At 56.4% G+C, this 23,510-nt stretch overlaps 1 protein-coding gene across 1 annotated transcript in view; it reads left to right on the top strand.

The window, feature by feature from the left end:
* The first annotated feature begins 5,578 nt into the window (after positions 1–5,578).
* TMEM132E (transmembrane protein 132E) overlaps positions 5,579–23,510 on the top strand; it is a 50,813-nt gene continuing 32,881 nt past the window's right edge. The window contains exon 1 of the mRNA XM_070393260.1: positions 5,579–6,194. Within this exon, the coding sequence (XP_070249361.1) occupies positions 6,128–6,194 (67 nt within the window). The 5' untranslated portion in view covers positions 5,579–6,127. The remainder of the gene's footprint in view (positions 6,195–23,510) is intronic.

The following is a 23,510-nucleotide window of genomic DNA, read 5'->3' as shown; positions in this document are numbered from 1 at the left end:
GCGGGGATTCCTGTATTCTGTTACTGAGCACAATGCTTCACACATAGAGTTTGATTTTTAAAAAAATCAAAGTAGTGAAAGAACAACCAACAAAGGTCAAAGGGAGCGGAAGGAAGAAAATAATAAAGACCAGAGTAGGAATAAAGGAAATAGAATCTAAAAAAACTACAAAAGATCAATGAAACCAAGAGCTGGTTCTTTGAAAAGGTAAGTAAGACCGACAAACCTTTAACAAGACTCATCAAGAAAAAAAGAGAGAGGACCCAAATAAATAAAACCTGATACGAAAGAGGAGCAGAAATTACTGACTCCATAGAAATACAGGGGAGTGTAAGAAAATATTACGAACAACTATATGCCAACAAATTGGATCATCTGGACCAAATGGATAAGTTCCTGGAAACATGCAATCTTCCAAAACTGAATCAAGAAGAATCAAAGAATCTGAAGAGACAGATTACAACTAGTGAAACTGAAGCAGTAATTTAACAAACTCCCAACAAATGTCCTGGGTCAGATGGCTTCACAGGAGAATTTTACCAAACATTCAAAGAAGAACTAACACCTGTCCTTCCCAAACTACTCCAAATAGTTCAAGAGGTGGACGACTCCCAAACTCTTCTTACGAGGCCAGCATTATCCAAATTCCAAAACCAGAAAGACACTACAAAGAAAGAAAATTATAGGCCACTATCCCTGATGAATACAGGTGCTAAATCCTCAACAAAATATTAGCAAGATGAATCCAGCAATATATTAAAAAGATAATACACCATGACCAAGTGGGATTTATTCCTGGGGTGCAAGGTTACCACTGGGGCAACAACGGGACCCCTGTCCTCTGGGGCTGGAGGAGGGGTGTGGGTGGAAGGGGCAAGCCCATCAGAGCAAATGGCCCTAAAGTGAAGGGCTGCCTACCCAGAGGTCACAGGTGAAGGAGGCACAGACTGTGGGCAGCCCAGGGTTCTGTTTTTAGCTCTGCCCTTTAACTGCTCTGTGCCCTGGAGGAAGCCACTGCCCTCTCTGTGCTACAGGAGCCTCACCTGAATACAATGGGCCACAGCTGCACCTCCCAGGAGCATGGGGTGCTTGTTTGTGTGTGTGTGTGAGTGTGTGTGTGTGTGTGTGTGTGTGCGCGCGCAGCACTTGCCCCCAGGGGATTCAGCTTCCTTGTCAACACCCCTGCCTCATCACTCTTCCCTCCCCCAGCCTTCCAGGGACTGCACAGTCCCGTCTGGACCTCTGGACAGAACTTTGCTGTCCTGTCTCCTTCTCAGTCCCAGCTGCCACAGTCCCAGCAGGAAAGTTCTGGAAGAACTTTGGTGGAGGGACTGTTGACAGGTGGGAGAGCAGAGCCAGACAGCCAACCAGGGACAGACCACCTGAGGTCTCAAGGGGGTGGAGCCACGAGGTCAGGGGTAAGAGGGCACTTGTACAAGGGGACAGGGCCACTCGCTTGGCCAGCTGTGAGCATCTGATCAAGGAGGCGGGGCAATGAGTTCCCCTGGAATTGGGCTTCTGATCAAGGGGGTGGAGCCACGTGATTGGCCGGAAGTGGGCATGTGAACAAGGGGGTGGGGCCTCATAGAGCCCACCGTACTGTCTGTCTGTCTGGCAGGAGCCTGCGGCTATTCCAGGCACCACCCTAGAGCTGAGGATCAAGGAAACCTCCAACCATGGCCAGTTCTCTAGCTAGAAAGACTCTTGGCCCTAACAAAATGGAAGCAGCAGAAAGGAGGGGCCAGCACATTACCCAATAATGTGTTCATTGGGGGGCAGAAGAGTACACACCTGCCAGGTCCTCTCTCTAGCCTGGGTTCCCCTGGGGTAGCTCTTCTGACCCCCTACCCCGGTTCCAGCAGGCACTGCCGGTTGGGATCCATGAATAGGCCTCAAGCGCAGACAGGGCAGTCTGAGGGTGTGGTAGGAAAGGCCCGAGATAAGGTATGAATCCCTTTCTAAATCAAAGACATGTCAGATTGGAATAGTTGGGGCAGCTGGCTGTATCTTTCTTTATTTAGATCCTCAATGGATATTTTCCCATTGAATTTTAGAGAGAGTAGAAGAGAGAGGGAAAGACAAAGAGAAATATCGATGTGAGAGAAACACATCGATTGATTGCCTCCTTCACGAGCCCCGACCAGGGCCTGGGCTGGAGAGGTGCCTGCAACTGAAGTACATGCTCTTGACTGGAATCGAATCTGGGACCCTTTGGTCCACAGGTTGAGCCTCGATCCACTAGGCTAGGGCTGGTTGTGTCTTTCTCATGCCAACTTTTTTCTCCCTGAGCCCTAGAACTGGCACTGCCAAGAGAACAGGTCCATGGGGCTCTGGAGTTGTTGGAGGTGAGGGGTGGTAGCGGGTCAGCAGAACCTTCACTTCCCTGGCACAGGGAAGGAGGTCTACCAAGGCCAGACACACTGACCTGGCAGAAGCCTCTGGGTCCACATAGCAGGCGCCCGAAGAACCTGTGGCCGAAATTACATTCTCTAAAGACAGCAGGCTGCCCCCACCCATAAACACTCCTGACCCGGGGCCTCAGTCTCCTCCATAAGATAAAAACAAAAACAAAAACAACACACAGAATGCCACATAACTTATCACAGCTGTAATCAATTATAAGCTCAGCGTGTGTCCTCCCTCTGGAATATAAGCTCCATGAGGACAGGCTAGGTCTGTCTTGCTCATTGTTGTGAGCAGTGCCTATGATGTTGGAGATATTCGCCATATTGGTGTGAAAGGGATGGAGAGAGGGAAGGAGGAAGGGAAGGAGGGAGGGAAGGAGGGAGGGAGAGAGGGAAAACTGAGGGTACAGGGAGACTCATTTTTTTTTAATCACCTAAGAGCTAGGGGGAGGTGGCAGGTAGAGACAAGAGCGAGAACACTGTGCTTGGTTCCCAGAAAAGACCGGTGAGAGTGGGCTGGAACTGCTGACCGCTCAGCTGCCAACATCTGGGGAGAAGGGGAGCTTGGTCCCCCTCGCCTGGGCAGTGGGTCCTCAGCTCAGAAAAGCAGACTTGCGTCTTTCCTTTCTGGACTTCTTGTTGACAGGCCCTGTGCCCCTTCCATTTGGGGGCAGGGGGCAGGGGTGGGAGACCTCCCTGCTTCTTTCCTCCTCTTTCAGGAGCCCTCCTGTCTCTGGAGGTGGCTTCTCCCACACACAGCCTGACTGCTAGCTTCCCTCTCACTGGGGTGGTTAATAAGCCCAAGGGTGACATTAATTGCCATCAGGCATTAGGAGTCTAATGAGAATCATCTTCCTTGACGACTCCAGCACCTTCCATCGCCAGGGCGTCCCAGAGCCCGCCAGCCCTCTCCATGCTGCACCTCCCAGCTCCAGACAGACATGGCCTGGGGGAGGGGAGAAAGCCGCTCTGCTCTGGGCTCTCCGCAGGCCCCAGTACACACAAGCAGAGGCAGCCACAGCACGAAGCCAGGGAGGAGGGAGGCTTCCAGGAACCGCCCAGGCCCATTTTCCAAAAAGAGAATGCCACTTCACTGGGTGAACAGGAAACTCACAGGGTCAAGAAATCTGCCTTGGGGGACAGAGACTGAGCCCCCAGCGGGCCTTACTCTGAACTACCTCTCTCCCCAGTCAGCCTGGTGGAGTGCAAATCCACAAGAGCCTCACCGCACCCCCAAGACTTATGTCCATAGGATTGAAGACCCTGTCCCTCCAGAGTAGTGTGGGATTGAGACCAGGCCCTTGGGTGCTGAGCCATGATGCCCAAGGAAGCTGTAAAATCATTGCCATTGATTCGATGCCTGGCTGACGTTTGACAGTTGACTTGTCGGGTCTGATCTGGGTTGCGCTCTAATGGAATGGGCCTGATGGTGGGAAAGAACGCCACCCACCACCCCTCCCCCTCGTCAGCAGGTGCCTGGGTGAGTCTGCAAGAGGGGCAAAACCCCCAGCCCCACCCCATGGCCCGGTAAGGGCCTGCAAAACAACCTGTAGGCAGGTACTTCCCTCCTCTCCGCCCACCCGCTTCCCCAGCAGCCCAGGGGTTTTCCCCTCGCTGCGCCCCAGGACCCATCCCCAAAGGAAGCTGTGTGGCCAGGGCGGGACTGGGCGCCGCAGTTCGGCTGACCCCCATCCAGTGCCCCGCAAAAGCCCCACGCAGCCTCTGGGGGTGGGGGTAGGGTGCCCCTCCCCGGCCTCAGGCAGAGCGGCTGTAAAACACCCCTGGCGCCCGGCTGGGAGCGTGCATCCTTCTCCAAAGGACACCGGTGGCTACAGCGGCTTCTACCCGAGGGAAACGCAGCCACCGCAGCCGGCCCCACTCGGGCCCCAGCGTTGGCCTGCACTGGGGAGAAAAAAAAAATAAACATAAAACAGGGGCGAGCGCATCGCGAGGTCGGCCCTTGCCGGAGTCTCATTAAGGAGCCGCGCGCGCCCCCAGGCCTGGAATGCGGAATGGACACGTGGACAGGGGAGGGGGGACTAAAACGAGGGGTGTCTCCGCGTTGCGCGAGTCGTGGGCCGCGCGCTCCGGGGCCACGTGACCACGGGGAATCGGGAGGAGGGGGGTGGGGGGGGGGGGGGAGAGAACGAGCGCGCCCGGCTCCGCGCCCGCTACCGCCAGGGTGGGCTCTGAGTCCGGGCCGCGGGAGGAGGGCGGCGAGCGCGCGTGTGTCTCTCTCGAGTCATTTACGGCGGAGCAGCCGGCGCGAGCGCCGAGGCGGCGGCGGCTGCTGGGTACTACTGTGGCTCCCCCCACCTCCACTTCCTTTTTGCTCCTTGATTCTTCTCCCCACACACACGTCCATGGGGAGCCGGCCCCCCTGCCAGCACCTCCTCTCCGCTCGGCCCCGTAGATACCAGCTGCCGCCTCCCTGGCCGCGGGCTGCGCGGGCGCCGGGTGCCCCAGCCCCTGGCGTGGCGCCCAGGTCTCGCCGCCCGCAGCCCGGGCTGGCGCTGCGCTACGCTCGCCCCAACTGACTCCGGGAGAGCGCGCCGCTGCCCGGCTGCACCGAGACGGCGGGCGATCGGGCGTCCGGGGGCAGGGCGGGGACGGCGGGCAGAAGGAGACGTCGTACACTCTGAAGCCCGGAAAAGTTCAAGGTTTGTGCAGGTCTCCCCGGGGAAGGCGAGGAGCAAGGAGGAGCAGTGCGCCCATTTGCTGAGCCAGCGAGACCTGGGAGGAGAGGGGGGCAGCCGGGAGCTGCGGCGGCTGGCCGAGCCCCTCTCCCTCCTACCACGTTTACGACCAGGAGGCTGGAGTCGGCGCCCCAGGCGGGCAGGGCTCGGCTCAGGCTTTCCCTCTCCCTCGCGTCTCCGAGCCCCATCTCCATGGGGCAGCCTGTTCCGGCCGCGCCACCCTCGCTCCAGCGGCGGAGCCGCGGCCCGGGCAGGCGGCGCTGAGCCGGCCGCTGTGCAGCCCGGGCCCCGGCCGAGACGGGAGAGCGCGCTGGAACCCTGCCTCGAGCTCTGCGAGGGGACCAGCCGCTGGCCGCCCGCCTCGGGCATTCAGACCCGGCGGCGTCGCGGAGGCTGGTGGAGACCGCATCGCCGGTCTTGGCGCTCCATGGAAACTTTTCCTTCTCCGGCTGGATTAAAGTTGCCCAGATTGTCTCTTTCTTTGCGAAAGAAATCGCCCATTTGCACCTAACCTGGGATTTGTACGCTGGAGCTGCTGCAGGGCGCTCGGAGGAAGGAAGCCGCGCTACCCCTACCCGTGTGAGCCTCCCACCCAACCCGCAAACACTGGGGCTGGGGCTGGAGATCTGCACCCTCGCGCGAGTTCGGGTTCGAGCTGGACCGCGCGGCTGGGGGACCCAGCACTCGGCTCTGGGCAGTCCCGAGACGCCGGCGGCCGCGGGGCCCGGCCCGCACGTGCGGCTCCCCCCTGGCCGCGCAGAGCCTGCAGGGGGCACCAGCCGGGAGGAGAAGGCTCCTCCCGCCGGGAGCGGCGCCCGCCCCCACCGGCTCGAGGGTGTAGCCGGCGGCGCCTGGGACGCCCCCTTCGCTCAAACTGCCCCTGAATTGCACTCCCTGGCCCCAGAGCCTTCGCGGAGACAGCGGGGCGCCGCGGCAGTCCCGAGTTGGATGTGACCCAGACCAGACCGGGGGCCGGGTCGTCGTCGGCGGCTGCCCCCTCGGCCGCCCCCCGCTCCCGCCGTGGCCATGGCCCCGAGGATGTTGCGCCGCGGCGGCGCCGCCCTGCTCTGCCTCTCGGTGCTGCTCGCCCTCGGTAAGTGTCGCGGCGCGGACTCGCGAGTGAGGATGCGGTGGTCGCCTCCGGAGGGGCGCAGAGGAGACCGGGGAAGGCGAACCCCCATCCCCGGACTCGCAGCTCGAGTTACCTCCAGCCCCCGAGCGCTTTGGCGGGAGCGGAGGAGTCCCGCCCCGCCCTGGGGACCGAGCCCGGCCCAGGAATCCGGGGGCTGGGGAGTCACTCCGGTCCTTTCCCGATGAGTAAGAAGGGTGCAAACCCGAGTGTCCGGGGGCGTGTCCGCCCACGGAAATCTATGGGGATCCGAGGGATCCACTAAACCGGGTCTGAGCCGCCCCTCCCGTCACTCCCTCCCCCGCAGCCAGCGGGGCGGGGGGCCGTGGGGGGCCGCGGGGACCGTGCCTCCCCTCGCCCCTGGCTCGCAGGCTGGTGCGGGGCCGCGCCGCCCGCCGCCTCGCTCCCTGCGGCGGCCCCGAGAAAGGAAGCGGACTGCTGGGGCTCGGGAGCCGCGGCGGCTCGCCCACCCGCCGTCTTGTGAGCTGCATCTAAATGGCCGGCTTAGCCGAGCCCGGAGGGAGGGGGTCTAGGCAGCCGGCGCAGCCAGGGCGGCGGGCGGCGGGCGGCGGGCGGCGGGCGGCCGGCAGCGGGTGGAGCGAGCGGCATCCGCGCTCTCGCGTTCTGCAATCTGTTGCGTCTGCTCCCCAGGCTCGCCCCGGGCTCCGTGGTGAAAGGTGTGGGAGCGGGAGGGGCCGGGTTGGCGCGTTTGGGCAGGGGGACGGCAGGAGGACGGGTGAGGGACAGAGGGTCTCTGCACAGCCCCCCCGAAATGGGAACTCAGATCCGACGGGCCTTCCGCAAGCTGGAGGCGCTCCAGGAGGCGAGGGGCTCAGACCAAAGGGAGAGGGAGAGAGCTGGTAGGGGAGGAGGAGGATGGGGAAGGGAAACCCGCTTCTTCCTCCCAACAAGAAACCAACAGGCCTGGGACACGTTTCCCCAACCAGCAGGGAGTGTGAGTGTGAGTGTGAGTGTGTGTGTGTGTGTGGGGGGGGGGGGGGTCTATGCCCCTCGCTGAGGGGTGAACCTAGACAGGCTGGCGAGGGGCTTGGATGGAGGGGACAGTGGGCTTTCCCCGTTGGGGGACCCTTGATGTGTCCTACTCCGCTGCAGCCCACACCTGCCCTGTCCCTGAGAGCCTGCCTAGGCTCAGGGTGAGGGCACCCAAGGTCTCTAACCAAGGGCTCTTACCCGGGCCCAGGCGCTGCTCTCAAGGTTGAGAGCGGCAGGAAAGGTATGGCTCTGGGTATCTAGGGTCCTGGAGCTTGGAGGGATGGGGGACCCGCTGGCCTTCCTCTGCGGGTCCTGGGAGCTGGTCTGCGTTCATGTCACCAGACCCAGCCAACCCCTCAGTGCCTCTATCAGAAGAATGGGGCAGGACAGCATGGGGGAGAGGGGTGGTTCCTGTGTGTGTGTGTGTGTGTGTGTGTGTGTGTGTGTGTGTGTGCAGCTGGGAACCTGGAATTTGCAAGGCTGAGGGTGGGGAAGGGCTGGGTGGGGAGGAGGGTTCTGCATGTCTGTGCCCTGGAGCTTGGCAAGCAGGGGATTTGGGCACCTGGCAGGAGGAACTGAGCTCGGGCCTGGGTCTAGGCGTGGTTCTGCCCCACTTCTGCATCTGGCTACCAGAGTTCCCTTCTGAAGGCTGACCATGGTGCACCCCCGCCCCCCGCCGCCCCCCGCCAGGTAGTTCAAATGCTCTTCCTAGTTCCCACCGCCCACCTTCCTGAGTCCTCCTCCTGTTACTAAATATCCTTTCTCCGCCCTCACCTGCCAGAACCCTACCTTGCTGTCCTGGCGCTGCTTCTCTTGGAGTGTGGGCAATCTGCCTCGTTTTCTCCTTAGAAGCCAGTGTCTTCTCTGTGCCCTGTTAGGCCTGGACTGGTGGTGGCAGAACCGTGGGCTGATCCTCCTCTGTCCTTCCACGCAGCCAGTGCCTGGTACCTGCATGGCCCAGGGTTGGCTGATGATCAGCAAAAAGCTATTAGAGGAGGTGGGGTGGGGGCCCCCCACTGAGCAGGCATTTCCCCCCCCCCCTTCTGATTATCTATCTGGCATCCTTTCCAAACTCCTTCCCTGAGTCCCCAGCCCATGCCTCAGTCTCCCCGTCCTCAAGGAAGAGTACCAGAAGATTCTGAAAGTTTGGGGACCCTCCCCAGATGGATATGGCCAGAATCCCTCCTCCCCAAAACCCATTTCCCCTGGGCCTTCCTCTTTCAGGGCTGCCTAACACCCAGCCACCCAAACCAATCCTCTATCCAGGAAAGGGGTACTGGATTTATTCTCAATTGGGGCTAACTCTTGGTTGGGAGTTCCAGGCTCTTCGAAGATGCTGGGGTGTGGGAGCAGTTGCAGTTTTTTGTGTGTGTCTGTCAGGCGGAAGGTTTCTGACCACACAGCCAGACTGGGAGCCAAATAGCCTGGGTTTCTGTCTAACTCTGGCGCCACGGGGCGGGGTGACCTTGGGCTGCCTCCCTCATGTTCCCTGTCTTCCACCAGCAATGTGGCCCCTGGCCCATCCCTCGCCTTCTCACTTTCTGCCAGTCCTGCCTGGCAGATCCAGAACCCCACTCCCTTTCAGGAGCCAGCTCAGTCCGTGGGGTGACAGCCCCTAACCTGCTCCCAGTCTCCAGGCTTCCACCAGATGACATCTGAGAAAGCCACTTTCCTGTGTCTGGTCTTTGAGGATATACTCTCTGCTCCATATTCAGTTTGAATAGGAGTTTAGCGGGGTGGGGTGGTGGTTAAACCTGTTGGGGAGCTGATTATGTCAGGCCCCTCTTCAATAACCTTCACTGGCTCCCCACTGCCTATTGGAGACAGATGCACTCCTTGCCCCCATCCCCCCAGCATCCAAGGCCCTTTATGATTTTGTATCCAGCTACCTCTTCACTTCTGTGGTACTGCCCTCCCTTTGTCCTCCATGCATCTTATACGAGAGCACTCTTCTCACCTTCCTATCTTTCTGCTTTTGCATCACCAGACCCTCCATCTGGAATACCCTGCCTCCAGAAAGTCTTACCTAGCCTTCAAAGCCCAACTGGAACATCATCTCCTCCAGGGAGTCTGCCTGGATTACTCCTTAGCTTCTCACCAGCAGGCCCCATCCCTCTAACAGAAGTAATTGACCTCTTTCCAGTGCTGCCTTGGTCCTTCATGCTGCCTTTGCAGCACTCCTCATGGGCTGCAGTGCCTGTGTGTGAAGGGTGTGTGGGCCTATTTCTACATGATCCTCACAAACTTGCATTTAGGGGCAGGAGTCATGTCCTCTTGGTTTTTGCCTCACTCTCCAGGGTTTGACACATAGTAGATGCTGAGAAGAAATGAAAGGGGTGGGAAGACAACTCTATATATTGGGGGGCCCTCCCAGTGTCCATTGAAAAGGGCGCTATGGAGTGTGGGGCAGAAGAGGGGAGAGAGGAGGCAGGCAGAGACACCAGGAAGAGAGCGATGGGTGGGATGGGACAGGGCCATGCCATGCCCCTTGAGTGGCCCATACAGTTTACATGTCTCCAGGGTGACATGTTATCACACAGCTCCATAGGCTATGAAGGTAGTGTCCCACGGGGCTCTGAATACATGATCGCAAATGCATGCGTCCTCACCTTTGTGCTCACCAGCCTGGCAAGCTCGAGTTTCTCCTCCACGTTGTGTCTATGCTTTGCCTGTCCCCCTGATTCCCTAAGCGCTGAGCTCCTTGGAGATGCAGGAGGGACACACAGCAGGAGGAATGGGTCAGCACTGGGCTGTGGACAGCTCTCTCACAGCTGGAGTGAGGAATGATGCTTGCCCCCACCCCCATTCCCACGCCCAGCACACACACACCCATCTTCTTTCTGGCCACACAGAGCCCTTCACCACAACACAGCTTTGTAATGTTTCAGACCAGTAGGTGGGGATGTGCTATAAACTTGGTGCTTGGCTGGAGGAGGTACGGCCACTCTGGAATAGCAGGGCGAGCATCTCCTCAGCCCTCACTGGGGGCCTGTCTGGAACCGATAGACCCCAGGCCTGAGATTGGGAACGAGTGCTCGTGATGCTGCAGAAACTGAGACCCCGAGAGGCACCAGCTCCAACCAGCAGGGTCTGCCCACCCACTGAGGACAGGGTATATGTGTTGGGGGGAGGATCTTGCTTTGTTGTCCTATGTATAATGATGTCCGTCCACAAGGCTGAAAAGGAACGAGGTCCACCCTTGTGTAGATGAGGAAATGGGCACTTGAGGGGGGCAGGAACTGGCCGACGTCATCCTGCCACTTGGTTCTGGAATTAGGACCAGTACCAGAGCCCAAAGGGGGTTCCTGATGGATTGAGGGTTCGCTCTGGGCCCCTCAATGGAGATTCCACCACCTCTGTTATTCCCTCTCTCTGAAACTTCGTGCCAAGACGTGCTCTGGCCTCAATCTCGTCTCAAGTCTAGGCAAGGAAGATAATTAGTCACCAGTAGCTTTAATAAGCCTTGCCAGGCACTTGCCAAGTGGGGACGTGGAGGGGTTCAGGAACAGATCTTCAGCTCCCTTATGTGAGCTTGAAGTGCAGCTGAGGAGATGAGAAAAAGTCCTCAATTCTGAAATTCAAGGCAGTTTGAAATCGGGAGTCCCCAGGATACAAGAAAAAGGGGTTCAAATCCTGACGTTGTCAACTTGCTGTGCAGCTCCAGGAGAGTCACCTCCCTTTCCGAGTCTTTTCCTCCTCTGCCAGTGAGAGGATGATGCCCACCAGGCCCCTACCAACTCCCTTGTTCGGTGATAGTGTCCTCAGCTTTAAGGTGAAGCCTCTCATCACCTCCTTTGTTTGCCCTACGCCCATGCCCCCTCCACTGATGCGCACAGCAGACGCTAACAAGTGGAGACGATTCTTCCTCCCCATTCCCTCCCCAGGGTCTTCCTTACTTCTTCTCTGCCAGTGCTCAGTACAGACTGTTGGTAAGAGATTAATGAATCAGTTGTGTGTGCTTTCTTAAAGAAAATAAATTTCTTTTTCTATTTTTCTTCTTTGTGTTTGTAAATGAAAAGTGGGCCTCCTTATCATCAATTCGGCTGGCTGTGCCATACTCCGGCGGTCCCCAGGGATGAGGCAGTGTATCAGGGAGTACCACTCTGCTGGCTACGGCACCCGTCTCTGGAGGACAAATAGACGGGGGTGGGGGAGGTGGGTACTGAGACAGGTGAGGCCCCGGGCAGTAACAGAGGGGACAAGCTCCTCTAGGGACACAGGCTGAGAGGCCCGAAGTCATGTCTCCTTTCCTGTTTGCCCCTTTCAGCTCCTCTTCCTCTTGCATCACTCCCAACACACACACACACACACACACACACACACACATACACACACACACACACACACACACACACACGCACGCACACCTTCGCCCCAGGCCTGCTGGCTGACAGACAGCCCAGCAGGATGAAGTGGAAAATGGAAGCAATTACCTGGATTATTCAATGTTTGTTGCATGAATGAATGAATGCAAGAATGACTAATTCAGTGCAAAAATGAAAAAAGGGTAGAATATGTAATTGAAGAAAATCCCTTTTGCCTGAATTATTATCTAGATAATTATCTGTCTTTGGACAGTTCTGCTTTTTATCAAACCCGAATCCTTCCTGCCGCATTGTCACTCACACCTTTTTGACCTGCGAGGATGGCCAACTGATCACTCCCTTCTCTTGAATGGTTTTTCCCGTTCAGTTCAAAACGGAGACCGTAGCAGGTTGCGTGCTTTCCGGCGGGATCTCTCGGCTTATCTCTGTTTCCTCCGCCCTTCTCTCAGGACCCTCAGAGCTGGGAGAGCAATAGGCTAGGGTCACCTGGATAAATGCGCTGACACTCACCATGGTCCCGGTTCTCAGAGGCATCTCCATCCAAGAATCCAGGTCTGACCAGCATCAGACCCCACAGGGCAGACCCCTGGCCCTGAGAGAGAACAGGCAGCCAGGACACCCTCAACCCTGAACTCCTCCCCGGAAACACCCCAGAGGTGGCCAGCCCTTAAACAGATTCAGCCACAGTTACACTGAGTGGCATTCTCTGCTTTTCCGAGGGAGAAGAGGTGGTGGTGGTGGTGGGGGGGGGAGGGTAATATGGTTTCTGCCCCCAGGGAGTGCCCAGAATGCAGAGACACAGAATGTCATCTTCAGAGAGGCCCCAGTCTGACTAAGGAGGCACAGTCCCAGCTCTCACCAAAGCTGACCACCTTTGTCCAGAAGGTATAGGACCCCACCTTGCAGGCCTCCCCACACCCCTGCTTCCTCCAGCCCCCAGGGCTGTTGGAGAGCCTGGCTTTGGCCAGAAGCGAGTGTATTTTTGGTGGCTTGGTACAGATAATGCTGCAGACTTGTCACGGCAGGAGACGGTGTCGGTGGGAGCTAAGGGCGCAGGCGCACGCTCACAGGCACACCCACACAGTGTGGGCACACGCTGATATGACTTGCTTGAGAGTTCTAACGGTTCTTTGGGGTTCAGATCCACATCACATTTGTTTCTCACAGCAGCCACTAGGTCAGTGATGGCGAACCTTTCGAGCTCAGCGTGTCAGCATTTTGAAAAACCCTAAGTTAACTCTGGTGCCGTGTCACATATAGAAATTTTTTTATCTTTGCAACCATAGTAAAACAAAGACTTACATTTTTGATATTTATTTTATATATTTAAATGCCATTTAACAAAGAAAAATCAACCAAAAAAATGAGTTCGCGTGTCACCTCTGACACGCGTGTCATAGGTTCGCCATCACTGCACTAGGTGAAGGCAGCGATTGTGATCCCATTTTACAGAAGGCAAAGCTGAGGCACAGCACAGTTCTGGCAGCACCAGCTCTTGAAGTCAGGTTTTCTGACCCCACCTATGGAGGGTCCATCTTGTCCTCCCTCTCTGCCTTGCACACACAAGGAATAGCACAGACTTGGACAGACAGACACACAGACCCATACACCTAAGTGAAGCCCCCCATCTGACCCCATGATCTATCCAGTCTCCTCTCGAGCCCCTCTCCCCCTTGCTCTCTAGCTTCTTCCAGAGCCTTGAACGCGTCATGCTCTTTTCCATGTCAGAGCCTGTGCTCATGATGTTCCCTCTGACCGTAACACTCTTCCACCCCCGTGGCCTACGCAGCCTTCAGGCCGGAGGGCATCCACATTTCCTCCTGGAAGCCCACCCTGATTCTCAGATGAACCAACTACCCCTTGCAGCTCATTGGTGATTGGCCCTGTTTGTAACTGCGCTGCCTGACCTCTCTGCTGGCTGTCGGCTCACGTGGACCTGGGCGGTGTGAGACTCTGCCTGGCCACTGGGATGTCTGGAATAAAGTGGGCACTTAATGCTGTGTCAGATGAGTTGGTAAACGCGCGCATGCGCACGTACTGTACACCTTCCCTGTCACTCAACTAGTGTTCAGTTATCGCTTACTATGGGCCAGGCACTGATCCTAATTCGTGAGAACCACAAAATCCCTGCTCTCAGGAGCCTGTGTTCTTGTGGGGTGGGGGAGAGCAGACAGTAAATAATAAATATATTCCATAAGTCAATGATATAATATGTAAGAAGGCAAAAAGTACTAAGGAAAATAAGAAAAAAAAGTGAGGTAAGAGGAATTGGGAATTGCAGAGAGAGAGAGAGAAAGAGAGTTGGGAGGGGTTATGCAGTATTAAAATGAACGTTCAGTTAAAAAGTGTCATTAAGCAGACTCGAAGGAGGGGAGGGAACAAGCTAAGCGAATACCCGAATATTACAGAGGGACCAGCCCTGGGGCAGGAGTGGGCTTAACCTTTCAAGGTACAGCAAGGAGGCCAGAGGGGCTGGAGCACAGGGTGGGTGGGGAGGATCGGGGGAGACTGGGTGGGGGACGGAGGCCCTGGTAAGACAGTGACTTGTGGGCTGATGCAATGGGGAGCCATAGCAGGGTTTGCAGCAGGAGTGGCCTGAGCTGGCCCGCAGCTGCAGGCCTGCAGAGCTGCAGAGCCCACAGGGAGGGACCTCTGTCTGCTCTCCTTAGCTCCTTGCTCCTCACAGTCCTGGCTGTGGCTGCCTTTCCCGCCACCCCCTGGCCACCCATGGCAGGCAGGATCGGGTGCACAGGAAGCAGACTGCAGCAGAGGCCACCCAAGGACTGGCAAGGTTGGTTCCAGACCTGCCCTGCCGAACTCGCTGGGTGGCCGCCCACGTGTCTTCCGTGGGCGGGGCCTCCTGTCTGTGAAATGGGGCTGCAGCACCAGGTGCTCCCACAGCCACTTCTTGCTCAACGCCCCCCCCCCCCCCCGCCCCGCCCCCGCTTCGGTTCTGCGACAGGGGCCAGATGCATGTCTCATCTCAGCTGGGGCGTCCGGGACACCAAGCCATCCTCAGTTTCCTTGGCAGCATTATTCTGTTTTGTTTAAAATATATTTTTATTGATTTCAGAGAGGAAGGGAGCAGGAGAAAGAGATAGAAACATCACTGATAAGAGAGAATCATTGATCAGCTGCCTCCTGCACGCCTCCTCCTGGGGATCGAGCCCGAAACCCAGGCATGTGCCCTGACTGGGAAACCAACACCTGACCTCCTGGTTCATAGGTCAACACTCAACCACTGAGCCACACCGGCTGGGTGATTCCGATTCTTTAACTAAGTATCTACCTTTACAGGAAGCCCACTATGGGGGTGAGGCGGGGGTCCATGCACTTGCTTGGGCAGTGATCTTACACCGCTCTGACTTGGGGCGTGTGACAGCCAGGATGTCTGCAGGCTGTTGTGCTCAGGGAATGCAAAGTCCAATTTCCCTAGATCCCCGAGCGCCTGGCAGCGACCTGGCTTACCTGTTGCTGTGACCTCTCTGCCGGTCCCTGTCTTATGTCTGCAGGTGCTCCGATGGCGGCCCCCTCCTCCCACCACCAGCCACCTGCCACCATAGGACCACTGCAGCCCGTGCCTCTTAACCGAAGAGGCAACTTGCCCCGGACAGCCCACACTCTCCCCTGCCCTGTGGGGAAAGGCAGGTGTATAGGGCCGTTGCCCAATAGGAAGGAACTCTTGGATTGGAAATAGGAAAAATTGCCATTTTCTCAGCTGCCAACACAGCAGAGAAATGATCTCAATTTTCTGGGGCTGTTTTCAGCAGGAGAAAAACGGCGAGCCGCCAGCCCCGTGCATGAGAGGTCTGAAACGCTGGGGAAAGGAGGCTGGAGCTGAGGGAGGGGGTGGGGAGAGAAGCAGAGGGGACTGGCGTGGTGCAGAGGACTGGGCTCCCCCTTGGGCACTGCAGCCTTCTTCCTGGGGAAACCCCTACCCACCCCAGAGCCTGCAGCCGCTGACCACACACCTATGTTGGAGCAGCTATTGAACTATGTAGTTATTGTAATAGTTACTTCTATTAACTGAGCACCTACTATGTGCCACGCCCTCTGCTGGGCACCAGAAGTCATTCCCTGGGAGCCAGCAGTAGACTGCTCCGGTTCAGCGTGGTCCTGATGCTCATAGCTCTCCTCCTCACCCTTTCCCTGCACTCGGCTCTAACGCCAAGCTGCTGGGCTTCATCACTTCCTGTGTGATTTTGCTCAAGTTACTTAACCATTCTGTGCCTCAGTTTCCTCATCTGCAAATGATTATCAACAAACCCAACTTATAAGGCGTTGTGATGATCCAATGAGTCATTATTTCATGTCAGATATTTAGAATGGTATCTGGCCCTATTAAGTCTCCAAAAATTGAATCATTGTTACTTACATTATTAGTACATGCCAGGCGCTTAGTATAGACGGTATGTTCTTCATTTTTAGTACCCGGTACTTGTCTCATGAGGAGCTTCTAAGGTGGTGTCCTAGGGAGAATGAGCCATGACTGCTCATATTGTGATAAAATGCAGCCATAGGCATGTTGGAAAGGACACAGAGTGTGTGGAGCAAGAAAAATCTCCTAATTGTTCAAGAGATTTGGGGAGGCTTCATGGAGGAGGCGCCACTGTGGGAGGCCTTAACCAGGTTAGAGAATTCTGTCTCTAAAGATGAATAAGTCAGCATCTACTGTGTGTCTGATCCCCTGGGGAAGGCAGAAATGCAAGGCAAAATGGTCTCTAGCCTACCAGCTCTAAGTCCAGCAGGAGAAAGCAAGGCTGCCTATGAAGGCGTAGCAGGGGGCTAAATGCAGGGTGCGTGGTTGGTAATTCTTTACTTGGGTAATTTCTTAACATGTCTCAGAACTTTGACTCTACCTTTCCATGGAGTACTGGGGAGCTGCTGAGTGTTACGGAGTGAGGGAGTGGCAAAATCAAGTGATGACTTGGTTGGGTGCAATTTGCAGACTGGGGCAATGTTGAAGGAAGCCGGTGCAGCAGCTGGTCTGGGAGTGAGGGCTCTAGGGAGGGGGACTGAGCACTAGAAGTCACAGAGACTCCAGCAGGGAGATGGACCTGAGTGTGGGCTCTGCCACTTACCAGGGCCCTGATTTCTCTTTTCCGCTCCTTGGCTTCTGCCTCTGGAAGATTGGATGGCAAATGTGAGGTGCAGAGCCTGCAGCAGAAGGCTCAGTCTTTGGAGCTGACGTTGTTATTTGAGCAGCGAAGGCTCAGGGAGCGCAGGGGCCTTGTCTGCAGCACACAGCCAGTGCTGACCCCTCCGGGTACTTTATCCTGCAGGCAGGAGTCCTGCGGAAAGTGGCCGAGGACCAGAACAGAGAGACAAGCTCTCCCTCACTACGAGAGGCCCAGCCTCCTCCTCATGCCTCACCCCCACTGGCAGCCAGAGGCTGAGGGGTCCGACCTGCTTAGAGGTCACTGTCAGCGTTTGAGCTCCTGGGGAGCCTCAGAAGCCATCGTGTCAGGGGATGATGGTGGGGTGTCAAGTTGCACAAACGTAGGTTGGACTCCCAGCCCTGCTGCAGTGTCGCCGAGTGACCCGGAGCCCTGGCCTGCCGGGTCTCCCTGCGCCTCAGCTTCCCATCGGCTGCATGGGCGTCCGGGCATCATCTCTCCCGGGCTGGGCTGCTGCAGGCACGAGATACCACAGTGTGTGTGCAGGTGCCCAGGACAGAAGCCACGTGCCTGCTGGGGGGCTCAGTAAACGCGGTAGTTTCTTGTTTCCTTCCTTCTTGCCGGGAGCCAGGCCTCGCTGCCTGGAAGCACATGTAAGACAGTGCCAACGACTTCCCGGAGAGCTGTGTTCTGCTGCTTGGGTTGTTCTGTTTTGTGTAGGGTCTGATTTTTCTCACCCTCGATGCCTCCTAGCAACATGCTGCTTGTTTTAAGAACAGCAGTGGCCAGCTGCCAGCCCCTGTCCCTCCCTCCCTCCCTCTCTTCCCCGTTCTTTCCCTTCCCAGGAAGGCAGCCACCGGCACGGCCCCCATGCCCAGTGTCTCTCCAGCCCCTGGGGGAGGAGGCATTCCCGGGTCCAGCAGCTGGCCCCATGGCCATGCAGTGCCCGCCTGTAGGGATGTTGGGGGCCAGGTAACTGAGTTATGCACCTGCGGCTCCATCAGAACTCTGTGCGTGGTCGCTGTAACCATCTATTCACCGTGACCTCGAGGAGTCACCTCTAACTACCCAGTCCACCCCAAGGGCCCTGGGCTCCCCGCCTCCCACCACCACGTTCCTCTTCTGCCTCCGGGATTCTCCGCTCCTGGCTGTTTGTTCTCTGTGTGCCCTCAGACCAATCCTGTCCTCCTGCTGGAGTGACTGTCCCTGTCTTTGAAAGATGGGTTCACTGAGCTGGGTCAGTCCTGTCCAACAGAAATATACCATGAGCCGCATATGTAATTTAAGTTTTTCTAGTTACCTCTTGAGAAAAAGTAAAAAAGAAACAGGTGCAGTGAAATTTTAATAACATATTTTAACCAATATATCCAAAAGATTATTTCAACACGGAATCAGCATTAATGAGATATTTTACATTTTTTAAAAAAAATGTTGCATTAGATCTTCAAAATCCCTTGTGCACTTTATAGTTGCGTTACGGCACATCGCAATTCCAACGGGCCCCGTGTCAGTGGCTAGGCGGCCACGTGTGACAAGTGGCCAGCATCCTGGACACGCAGGGCAAGGTGTCCAGGGGCCTGGAGCCAGTGCTCTGAGGCCTGCGAGCAGGGTCACTCTCCTGGGAGATTCCCTGCCCGGCATGGAGCCTGCTCGGCTCCTCCCCAGCCCTGGCATGATTCACGTTGGGCATGGCGACTCCCATTCATGCCGATTTCCCTCCCCCTCTGCCCGCAGATCCTGTAAACCGTGGGTCAGATGAAGTCAGCCTCCTGCTCAGAACCCTCCACCTCTCGGAGAGTGAAAGTCCAGTCCTCACGCCACAGTGGCTGACGAGGCCGCGTGATCTGTCCCTTTTCCCGGCAGTGGCTCTCTGACCGCATCTCCCCTCCTGCCTGCTCCACGGAGGCCACACTGTCCTCTTGGCTGTCCTCACCCAGGCCAGGCACCGAGCCTTGGGAACCTGGACCTGGCTGCATCTCTGCCTGGCATTTCCCCCCAAATAAGCATGACTTACCTACCCCCTATTGCCTTCAGGTCACCACTTAGAAGCATCTTACCAGAGTGGCCCAGTCCGAAAGAGCCCTGCCCCCTACCTGCTTCATGTTCCTTCACCTGACATGTTGTATGTGACGTGTCTTCTCGCCCGTGGGTTGACACCACCGCCCCACTGGGAAGGAAGCCCCTGAGAGCAGGGGCCACATCTGTGTCGTTCACTGCCCTATGCCCCACACCTGGGCTGCAGGGAATGAATAAAAGGGTCGCTCCTTCCCCTCCTCTCACCTTTCCACCCAGGGAGCCGCTGGGAAAAGAGATACGAGAGCTAAAGGAGTGACAGGGACACATTCAATTATTCATAAATTCATTCTCACACTCATCTGCCATACCCTCGCCTTGTGGGCTTGGGAAAATGACGTGACTGCCTTGTGGCTCAGTTTCCATATCTATAAAATGGGATAATAAGTGTCCCTTCCTCATAGGGTTGGTTGTCGTGCATAAACAAATCAATGCATGCCATGTGCTTGGAGCAGCGCCCGGCTTGCAGTAAGTGCTCAATGAAAGGCAGCTATAGTTTCACTGAGCGCATGTTTCTGAAGGCCTCCTCCACGCCAAGCACGGTGACAAACACTGCAGGACGTGGTTAATGATGTCACAGACACTGATGTGGGCGAGGACGCAAGGGACTGGCCCTGCCCGGACTTCGGAGAGGGGCAGGTGTGGCTTCCTGTCATTTTGCAGCAACCACTGCCAACATCTCTATGAACCACGGATGCTCAATAGATAGAAGATGCTGTTGCTATGCCCCTAGTGCTACCCCACTGGCTCAGGTCACAGATGGGAAAAGGCAGAGTGGGACTCTGGCTCCGGACACCGTGTCCTCCACTCCTCCTGGGCCCTAACCTCCTGACCGTGTGGCTCTCGGTCCGAAAGGCCCATCCATCCTCCAGCCCCCAATGGAACAGAGGGAGCATCGCACCCATTCAGCTAGATCCTTGTGTCATCAGCTCACCCATGCAGGCGCCCCCATTACAAAGGGGGAAACTGAGGCACAGAATGACCAGCTGTCCTCCTCCCCTGTCTGAGCCCTGCGCCCAACATCCACTCCCCACACATCCCTTTTCCTCGGCCCCTGGCTGCTGTCTCTCAGTCTCCCCCACCAGATTGGTCAGACCAGAGCTCTGCAGGCCTCCGGCCCCTCCCACACCCTCAGAAACCAGGTTCTCCTTCTCCATGTCCCTGCAAAACCCATCTGCATAAAACCATCCCTGGGCCTTGCCTTTAAAAGTCTTCATCTTTTCTCTTCTCCCTAAACGGCCCCTAAATGATTTCTGTAAATTGCTCTAAGTAGCTCCAAAAAAAAAAAAAAGAAAGAAAGAAAGAAAGAAATAATAATAACTCAGTGACTGGCTGCCTGACCGGAATGTCAATGTCTCTCCTCCTGCCTAGCTGCGCTCCAGCTCCTTCCCACCACGCACGCAGACACGTGACCCCTCTGCTCCCAACCCCGGACCGAGACCGGGGAGCACTCACTGAGTGATCAGGCAGGAGGCTGCCCAAGTCAGGTGCATCCTCATCAGACAGGGAGCTCCTCGGGCAGCAGCAACATTTTCCCTTTTCTCTTCCCTCCCCCTACCAGACGGGGACTCTCCCCGGGGAGCGTGTGCTTCATCATCAGTCTGGGCTCCCCCAGAGAAGTGTGCCTCTCTCATCAGACTAGGGGCTTCCCCAGGAGAAACCGTGCCTGCCTCCTCAGACAGGGGGTTCTCTCAGAAGCCCCCCTGATTCTCACTTTCCTTGTTCTGCCACCAGTCCCCCACCCTTCCACCCCCAGAGTCTCATTTCCTTCACCTCAGATTAGAAATCTGGGTCCTAATTCCTAGACTGAGCTGTTTCACTGATTCAATCAAACAATCATTCATTCATTCATTCATTCTACTAAAGCAGGGGTGGAGAACGTCCAGCCCACGGGCCATATAAGGCCCGCAAAATCATCTGGTCTGCCCTGCCAAAGCATTAGAGGTGAGTTAATTAAGTGTTGAGCAAATATCACAGGCTAATTTTTAAGTTCATAGTTTTCTATGGCCCATGAATGACTTATAAATATCCAAATGGCCAGCCCTTGGCAGAAAAAAAGGTTCCCCACTAAAGCTTTCCAAATACCTACTGTGTGCCAGACCCTGACTGGATATGTGTCCTTCTTCAGATTTAGCCCCTTTTGAGGCAATCCTGTGACCGGGGCCCCCAGAAGTGGACCTGGTTCTCCTTGGGGTATGGCATCCAGCCAAAGGGCCGGCTGGGGCCCCAGGGACATGAACCCAGCCTCAGCCCCTGACCTGACCATCTTCATGACCTCTTGGGCTCTCTCCAGTGTGGGCCAGAGAAGGGCCCCTCCGAGGGAGCAGAGGCCAGAGGTGGGAGGGCCCCACCAACTCCAGGCAGGTGCCTCTGTGAGACCCTGGCCTGGCTCATCCTTCCATCCATAGTCTCTACCCATAGCCTCCTCCTCACTGCCAGCCTGTGGAGCTGACATGTCATGGCCCGGAGACCTTGGTCCCAGCAACCTAACCCCTAAGTGAGCAAGTCTCTTCCCTCTTCTGGGCCTCGGTTTCCTTTTTTGAGATATGACAGAATTGGATTCAATGCATGTTTTGTGTTTGCTTTTTTTGCGGGGAGGGGCAGGAAAATACACTATATCTATACTAATAAAAGGGTAATATGCTAATTAGGGTGGACATCTTCCAGATGTCCATCCAGACAAAGCCACAGAGACTGCGAGGCCCGTGGCTCACGGCAGCCATGGGTTCACGCAGATGTGGGCTCAGGCAGCTGCAAGGTCTGGGGCTCAGGCAGCCGTGAGCCCCGGCGGCTGCGAGGCCCAGGGCTCATGGCAGCTGTGGGCTCAGGCCTTGCAGCCCCCATGGCCGGCAGTGGCAGCAGCAGCAGGGTGATGGGGGCGGTGCCTTCCCCTGATCAGCCAGGTTGCCTCCTGCAGAGGGAGGCCAGACTGTGGCTTAGGCCCATTCTCTGGGTGGGGGTGGGGGTGGGGGGAGCAGGCCTAAGCCGTCACTAAGACATCCCCTGAGGGCTCCCGGACTGTGAGAGGGGGCATGAATTTTCATGCACTGGGCCTCTAGTATATATTATAATATATAAGAGTTAATACATAAGTTGTGTATAATACAAACATTACATATAATACAGATTATATAAGATGCAGGTCAAAGCAGAGTTGCTGGTTGAATGGAGTGGAGGTATCTTCCTGAGGCCCCATCTGTCTCACCTTCTCCTGTCACCCCCTGGCAGCCCTGGAGACACCCCTAGTGAGCCCAGCTGGCAAGCCCTTGGTCTACTTAGTCCATCCCTGAGGCCCCTTCCAGTGTGCAAACGGGGAGGCTGGGTAATGCTGCCCCCGATGGGGGCCGTCCCTTCACCTCTCTGTTCCCGCTTCCCTGGGTCCCCACTGAGTTTTCCAGTGAAGGCGAAGCCCATGAGAAGAACTGGCTCTTGCCTGGGCACCCAGCTCCCCCGAGGAGCCTTGAATGAGTCCAGGCCCTGACAAAATGCAAGCCTGAGGCATGCTCAGGAGGCCGCAGGTGGGCCACCTCAGGGCAGCCCTGCCCACCCCTGACGGAGGGCGGAGGGCGGATTGTTCCAGACGCCCGCGTGCATCCTGCCCGCACTCCCTTTGATGTGCAGGAGGGGGAAGGAAGAGAGCAAACACAGACACGGCCCTCCGCTTGCTCTCTGATTTAATTGGAACCCAATTAGGTGAATAATTGTTACAAATGTGAAGCCACCTTCCACCAAGTTGGAGATGTGAGCCTGCGGGAATCAGCCTGAGCCTGTAGGATGCAGGCTGGCCCCTGCCCGGCCCAGCAGGTCAGGGCTTTCCCAGGGCAGGGACGTGAGTGGAGACCCGCAGAACTCCGGACCCTGCAGCTGGAAGAGACGCAGGGGGCCAGTGCAGCCCCTGTTGCTGGAGCCTGAGTCTCAATAGCCACAGTCAGCCAACTGCATTGATCCAAGATGACACACCGTTCCAGACCTCAGGTACTTGCTCTGTCCAGGTCCCAGCGCAGGGAAGTAAGTGTCACCGTTGAGGCATGGACAAGGGTCCCAAGGACACACAGGGAGGGAGGGAGAGAGGAAGGGAGCCCAGTGGAAAATTGCAAGCCTTGTCCCACTGGCGTGGCTCAGTGGTTGAGTGTCAGTCTATGAACCAGGAGGTCACGGTTTGATTCCTGGTCAGGTCACATGCCTGAGTTGCAGGCTCAATCCTCAGTGGGGGGCATGCAGGAGGCAGCCGGTCAATGATTCTGTCTCATCATTGATGCTTCTATCTCTCTCTCCCTCTCCCTTCCTCTCTGAAAGCAATAATAAAAATTATTTTTAAAAAACAGAAAAGGAAATTGCAAGCCTTAAGCAAAACCTTTCAAGGAATGGGGGAGTGGGGTTCCCTGGGCTGCCCAGAGTGGGTCTCTTTATTTATTTTTTAAAAATATGTTTTTATTGACATCCTCAAAGAATGGCTGAGGCTTGCCCTAGCCAGTTTGGCTCAGCGGAAAGAGTGTTGGTCTTGGGACCGAAGGGTCTCAGGTTTGATTCCGGTCAAGGGCATGTACGTACCTCGGTTGCAGGCTTGATCCCCGGCCCTGGTTGGGGCACGTGCAGGAGGCAACCAATCGATGTCTCTCTCTCACATCCATGTTTCTCTGTCTCTGTCTCTTCCTTCCACTCTTTCTAAAAATCAATGGAAAAATATCCTCAGGTGAGGATTAAAAAGCAAAACAGAAGGAATGGCTGAGGCTGCTGCTTTCACTGTGCAATGCGGAGGGGAAGGGAGACGG

The sequence above is a fragment of the Myotis yumanensis genome, unplaced genomic scaffold (genome assembly GCF_028538775.1).
Source record: "Myotis yumanensis isolate MYYU_CA2020_CCGP unplaced genomic scaffold, mMyoYum1.0.hap1 SCAF_16, whole genome shotgun sequence".
NCBI lineage: Eukaryota > Metazoa > Chordata > Mammalia > Chiroptera > Vespertilionidae > Myotis > Myotis yumanensis.
Note: the sequence above shows the minus strand (reverse complement) of the source record. Positions and strands in the feature narration are given on the sequence as shown.